Source organism: Bactrocera dorsalis, chromosome 4, assembly GCF_023373825.1.
Source record: "Bactrocera dorsalis isolate Fly_Bdor chromosome 4, ASM2337382v1, whole genome shotgun sequence".
Taxonomy (NCBI): domain Eukaryota; kingdom Metazoa; phylum Arthropoda; class Insecta; order Diptera; family Tephritidae; genus Bactrocera; species Bactrocera dorsalis.
In genome coordinates, this window is record NC_064306.1 from 39,872,077 (window position 1) to 39,879,232 (window position 7,156).

Here is a 7,156-nt window from a genome sequence, read left to right on the forward strand (position 1 = left end):
TTGACTCAACTGATGCTCCAAGTCACATCTTATCTCGTTACTTATTTAGACACATGTACATAAGTATGTTTGTATGCTGTATATTTGTGTATAATCACTTGCGTACTTATCTGGTTTTGTTATTGTTTTCGGCGTTTGATTTGCTGTGACGCCTAAGTCGGCTACCGCTCGCCACTGAAGCAATCGGCCGAACCGCGAATCGAGTGGCAGTTCGCGACGGCGCGCCGGCTTTAACTTAAACCAACTTCTCGAATCAGTTGGCAGTTTAAGTTTTACTTTGGAGGCGAGTAGTTCATAACATTTGAGTTGTTTTAAAGGCATAAAAAAAAAAAATTTTTTTCACACTTTATTAATTGTATTTTGTGTAAGTTTCGTAAATTTTTGACAAAATGAAATTTGTCATTTTGCTAGCGCTATCGCTGGCTGTGTTGGCTAGTGCTCAGCATGCGAGCAACTCACATCTTGTTTGCTACTACGATGGCAGCAGTTATGTGCGCGAAGGTAAGGCAATAAAAAATCGGTAACACAATTTGTTACAAACATACATACACTTGTATTTATATGGAAAAATATATAAAAAAAATCGTATCAAACTGGATAGTAAATGAAGTGCAGGCGATTTTGAATATATTTGGGGATATTAGGTGGAACTGTCAGTGAAATTTGCATACTTCAAATAATAACAAATGAAACTGAAAGTGCACAGCCTTCAAATTTCTCTAGATTGGAATATTCTAGAAATTCGCTTACACATAAAAAATACACGATTAACAACAATTGAAATAGGACTCAACAAAACTCAACGTTTCTCTGCCCAAGCATATTTATACATACCATACAGTTACTCAAACTTGTATTTATAAAATATGTACATATAGCATAATACTGAAGCTAAAGGTTATCAAGCGTCGTTTCAAACCGAAATAGCACACATTATAAATAGAAGCCGGTGATTGTGGTTAGTTTAGAATATAAGACATCTAAATGAAACTGAAGCCGTATTATATTTATTTTTGTTAATAGCATAAAGTTTGGTTTTTGATTGATAAAATAACACTCGAGTCTGAAAACAGTTGTGAGAGGCATCATGCCTTAAAATTTTGTAACGGAAATTAACTCCAATACAGAATAAACCAAGAATCACTAAGCTTTTCAAGCGATAACAAATAAAAATAAATAACTTCACATTCGTTTGCAACGAAGCCATAATACCCTTTCTAAATACAAAATCCTTACAAGAATTCATGATCCATTAGACAACAGCAATCCAACCCAAATTTAGTGAAGATATGTTGTCAAATGATAAATTTTTCATGCAAACATTGGAGTCTGATAGTTCAGTCAACTATATGTTATAGTGATACATATCGGCGGTTCCGATACTTAAGCAGCTTCGAGGGAAAAAAGAACGTATGGAAATTTCTTATCGATATCTCAAACACTTAGGAACTAGTTCGAGTATATACAGACAGACAGATGGACATGGCTTAATCGACTCAGCTAATCATGCTGATCATTTATACATATATTTTTATATTAGGCTGCCAAATATCTCCCATCCGCTTTTTTGATATTTACTCAATGCTTACAAAAAGTGTTACAGTGATCGGATTTAGTTCAAATATGTGCCGTTTCGTTCGATAATCTGTTTCCATCTAGACGGCAACTTCATAATACCACCCTCGTATAAGCCCTCCTACTTATTTGCGAAGAACTCGGACAGCCTCTTTTGAGTTCAATTTTACACCAACAAGGGCATTCGCCATGGATAAGAACAGGTGGTAATCACTTGGCGGCGATGTCCCGGCTATACGGTGGATGCTTAAAACCTCCCATCCGAGCTCCATCCATCAACGAAGTGTGTGGTTTGGCGTTTCCCTAGTGGAACACTACACCCTTCCTGTGGGCCAATTCTGGACGCATTTGGTCGTCCGCCTGCTTCAAGCGGTCCAGTTGTTCGCAGTAGATGGTAGAATTAAGCGTCTGGGCATATGGGAGCAGCTCATAGTGGATGACTCCCTTCTAATACCACCAAATACACAGCAAAACCTTCATGAGCGTCAATCCCGGTTTGGCCACTGTTTGAGACGATTCACCGGCCTTCGACCAGGAAGATTTTCGCTTGATTTTGTCGTATGTGATCTATTTTTCGTCGCCTGTCACCATCCGCTTCAGATCGCAGGCGTTGATTCGGTCCCGAAGGTTTTTTTGCATCAAATCACGCGGCACCCAAAAATCTTCTTCTGCAGATGGTTTAAAATGGTTTGGTGACTAACTCCCATCTTCTGGGCGATGTCACGAGGTGCCACATGCCGGTGTAACTCGATGTTTTTCATGATTTGATCAGTATTTATGAAGATCGGCTGAGGAGCTCTCGAGAAATTTTGCCAAACAACACATTTTCGAGAAAAACGCATTTAAAGACGACGCACTTAGCCTAGCTAGCCTTGAGCGCACAAGCTCTGAAGGCTGTATCTCCGAAACTGTTAATCGTTTCAACTTGAAAATTTAGGACAATATTCTAGAGATTCTGTAGAATTTAATAACACAATAACAACAAAGCGACTTTTGAGACCCGTAAACCCATGTAACAGCTTAATGCCTTTTAGTCGATAAATCGTTATTATATTCTTAGCTTATCTTTCATAACGTTTTGGCCCCATGCCATCGAGTCCTCTCGACTGTATGGAAATGAACTCGTTCAGTTATATCAATCTTTTCACGATAAGCTGAAAAAAATTCCTCTTCTAATTACTTCCTATCGATATCGCACTCAACTCACTTACATTTTCTTTATGCCTACGAAAAAATTAATGATAATGTTAGCAATAATACGAAAAATATTAACACAAAAATTATTATTTTTTAAGTTGATTATCGTATTATATTATCTTGTTTTTAGAAAACAAGCGAATCTCCATAATTATGAAGCCGATTTATACTTCTATAGAGGCCAATATACCTCTCATAGCATACATCATGAGAGTACGTGACCGCACTGATTAAGAAGTAGGCAGCAATTAAAACCGCATAAATACATTTATATATGATTTTGGTATTTTTGTATAAAAACCAAAGTCAGACTAAGCCTTCATACACACAATTATGTGTTATTTCTGATATTTCTATATGTCTGTATGTGATTCCCACGTAAGTAGAACAAGTCTTAATTGCCTATGAAAATGAAAATGTGCCACAAGAACAAAGTGATAACCTCTCTGACCAATTTGTTTTGTAGAGTGTTTTGTAAATTTTTACGATCTGCAATTATATACTTATGTATGTATTCTTAATTCTCCATAGTTGTATTTATTAAACTAATGGCGGAAAGAAATCTGGAGTAATTATGAGTGACAAGTTGTTTACACGAGCTAGCTGCAAAGAGTTTATATTAATAATACGCCCAAAAACATACAAATTGATGTACATATGTATGTATAGTAGCGTGAAAAGCGGTGATTCACTTACAGACTCGTTAATTAATTATGAATTGATCACACATAAAGATATGCTAACGAATTATGAATTTTAATGGAAAATATATAAAAAAAAATTATTACTCAAAACATTTTAGGCACGACTGCATATAGCTTTCTATTTCTCACATTTAAGTGCTATGTAGAATTCCCTTTCTAAAGGAAAATCTTATTTTCATAGAAAAAAACTAACAAAAAATTTCTCAAAACACTACGCAACTCTATTAAAGTGGCAATTACTTTGAAAAGTAGTGATTTATATTTTCTTTTATATCATGGATATATGTATGTATAACTAACCTAATTTAATATGCATTCGAGTTCATTTCATAAGTGTTGGCAGTCATAAGATCAATTACTTTCAATTGAAAAGTTTCCGAGAAAAAATTAAGTTGTTTTTTTTCTGTCATTGTACGTGGGTGGCTGTAAACAAATCAATTTTTTTCCGTTGACAGTTGGCTACAAAAACAACACCAACAACAACAGCGGGCAGTTAGTTTTCAAAGCCATGTGTGTAAGCCACACAGACAATTGGAGAATGATTTATAGCGACTTTGGCATAAATGAATAAAAAGCAACAAATTCAATACGTGTTCCGTTTCTCGTTTAGATTGAAGCATTTTCTACGAATTTCAGATTTATGTTTGCTATTGTTCGAAGGGCATTTATGTGCGGATAAGCGCGAGTAATAATAATTAGCTTGTGATCTGCTGAACCCGCTATGTCAATGACATAAAATATCAGTAAGTGCCGAGTGCCAATATTTACAAGCAAAGCAATAAAGGTCTTGGAAATACAATTATTTTATTATTTATGCCAAAAGTTTCATATACAAACATGCTGGGGCTACCAATTAAAAGTCTACCTGAAAATGAAAAATTTACTTGGTTTATACCTCCACATATCTATATATTTTTATATATAAATATAAATATGTATATGTATGTTGTCTGACCCCAGCATTGATTGCTTCTGAGAAAAAAAGTAAGTCCCCTGCTAAAAGCCCCTAATCCACTGCCTTCAGCTTGAATTGGCTGGCTGTCACATGCGACACTGAGCTCAAGTCTACTTAATTCGTATTCAGCGAGCATATAAGATGATGCTAATTGTTTAAGCAACAAACCAGCAATATACAAAGCAACGCAGAATTGAAAATATAAAGCAATTCAAGTACATACATACATACATACGTGCAAATATAGTATGTTTGTAAATAAGTAATTCAGTTTTTTGCTGTTTACACCTTTTTCGCAATAGCAAATTATTTGGATTTGCTTTCGCATATTTTCGCTAAAAGTTCAGAAAACAACAAAAAACGTTAACTTCGGCTGCACCAAAGCTAATATACCCTTCACAGGTGCATTTCTTTTAGTAGCTATGTGTTCAGTTTGTATGGAAGCCATATGTTATAGTGGTCCGATATTTGCAATTCCGACAAATAAGCAGCTTTTTGAAGAGAAAATGACGTCAGCAAAATTTCAAAACGATATCTTAAAAATTCAGGGACTAGTTCGTATATACAATATGTATACAGACAGACGGTCACGGCTAAATCGACTCAGCTCAACATACGAGTACTGATCATTTATATATAGTATATACTTTATAGAGTCAGTCACCGATGCTTCCTTCTGGGTGTTACAAACTTCGTGGCAAACTTAATATACCCTGTTCAGGGTATAAAAATATACAATAAATAAATGTACATATCTACAAATTACAAAAAAAAATAGATAGTTTACACAGAAATTTATAATTGCAATAGAAAATTACTCATACATTGCTTTACATAAGCACATTGCGAGCACAATAAATTAAACCAGGTGGCGACAAAACCTTGCGATTTGCGCCCCACAACGTCAATAATCGATATTAATAACTGTATACAATTATTTATTCAAACGAAAGCTTGAAACACTTGCATTAATTATCAAAATATAAATTCAGTATATACATAAACCTGCTTCCTGATTAGTCACACATTTAACGAGCCTTTCGCTTTCATTTCACACTCACACAGGTCTCTCCAAATTGCACACAAATGATTTGGAACCAGCTTTACAATTCTGCACGCACCTCGTTTACGGTTATGCCAGCATCAGTCCGACATCAAATAAACTTGTCAGCAGCAATGATAAGCTCGATCTGGACATCGGTTCGGGACTGTACCGCACAGTGACTGGTTATAAGAAGAAGTACCCACACTTGAAGGTGTTGTTGAGCGTTGGCGGCGACAGAGACGAAGTCGATCCAGATAACAACAAGTATTTGACTTTGTTGGAGAGCACCAATGCGCGCATACCGTTCATAAATAGTGCGCACTCTTTGGTGAAGACTTACGGTTTCGATGGTCTCGATTTGGCTTGGCAATTCCCCAAGAACAAGGCCAAAAAGGTGCATAGCGGCATCGGTAAATTGTGGAAGGGTTTCAAGAAAATTTTCTCTGGCGACTTTGTGGTCGATGAGAAGGCCGAGGAACATAAAGAAGAATTCACCGCTTTGGTGCGCGAACTGAAGAACGCTTTCCGTCCCGATGGTTACTTGTTGGGACTCTCCGTCTTACCCAACGTGAACTCTTCACGTAAGTTTTATATGAGTTTCGTTATATTTCATATAAACAATTTATTTTTTTTTTCTCACAGTATTCTACGATGTGCCCGCGATTGTTAACAATTTGGACTACGTCAACTTGCATGCTTACGATTTCCAAACACCTGAGCGCAACCCTGAAGTTGCTGATTTCCCAGCGCCCATTTACGAGCTAAATGAACGTAACCCTGAAGCTAACATTAATTTCCAAACACAGTATTGGTTAAACAACCACTGCCCTGCAACTAAAATCAATGTCGCTGTTGCCGCCTACGGACGTGCCTGGAAAATGACTAAGGATTCCGGTCTCACTGGTGTGCCACCAGTTGTGGAAACAGATGGCGTTGCACCAGCTGGTACGCAAACTCAAAAACCTGGTCTGTTGAGCTGGCCTGAGGTGTGCGGCAAATTGCCAAATCCCGCCAATCAGCATTTGAAGGGCGCAGATGGTCCACTCCGTAAGGTTGGTGATCCTACCAAACGTTTCGGCAACTATGCTTACCGCTCGGCTGATGACAGCGGCGAAAATGGCATTTGGGTGGGCTATGATGATCCCGATACCGCAGCGAATAAAGCAGCCTTTGTTAAGGCCAGAGGTTTGGGCGGTATAGCTTTGGTTGACTTGTCTTTCGATGACTTCCGCGGTGCTTGCACTGGTGATAAGTATCCCATCTTACGTGCCATCAAGTATAAGTTGTAAACGCACTTAGTTAAGCAAGCTGGTTTATACTATGCAGTTGTTAAAAGCCTTAACGCATTTTAAGTTTCTTGCTCATTTAAGTTTCATTGTTCGGAGCTTGTAATATTGTCACATTTACCAAAAAAGAAAAACACAAAATACACAACCAAAATATATATACTCATAAATTATGTCTTTTGTTTAAAGATTTTCAGCTGGATCGGCTATTATGAAGATTTAACTATGGTATATCCATAAATTCTGTCAGAATAAATTTTCATAATACGGTTGTTCTTAGCACATAGAGTAGGTTAGTATTTCACATATGCGAGGTTGAGGTATCGATTTAAAATGCCCACATACAAAAAGCTATTAATCAAAACACACTTTAAGAACAATAAGTCAGCCTTCC

The 7,156-nt window shown here is 36.9% G+C and overlaps 1 protein-coding gene across 1 annotated transcript; it reads left to right on the forward strand.

The window, feature by feature from the left end:
- Positions 1 to 213: 213 nt before the first annotated feature.
- On the forward strand, positions 214 to 6,933 carry LOC105233149 (chitinase-like protein Idgf4). Its single transcript, XM_011215123.3, has 3 exons — positions 214 to 501; positions 5,497 to 6,057; positions 6,119 to 6,933. Exons 1-3 carry the CDS (start codon positions 390 to 392, stop codon positions 6,763 to 6,765), a joined length of 1,320 nt encoding a protein of 439 aa, XP_011213425.2. The 5' UTR covers positions 214 to 389; the 3' UTR covers positions 6,766 to 6,933.
- The last annotated feature ends 223 nt before the right edge of the window (positions 6,934 to 7,156 follow it).

What these genes read in the sequence shown, in the direction of transcription:
- LOC105233149 (XM_011215123.3), top strand. Translation starts at nt 390, where the DNA reads ATGAAATTTGTCATTTTGCTAGCGCTATCGCTGGCTGTGTTGGCTAGT. An exon ending in CAGCAGTTATGTGCGCGAAG is followed by an intron (nt 502 to 5,496) that starts GTAAGGCAATAA and finishes ACACTCACACAG; the next exon opens with GTCTCTCCAAATTGCACACA. An exon ending in ACCCAACGTGAACTCTTCAC is followed by an intron (nt 6,058 to 6,118) that starts GTAAGTTTTATA and finishes TTTTTCTCACAG; the next exon opens with TATTCTACGATGTGCCCGCG.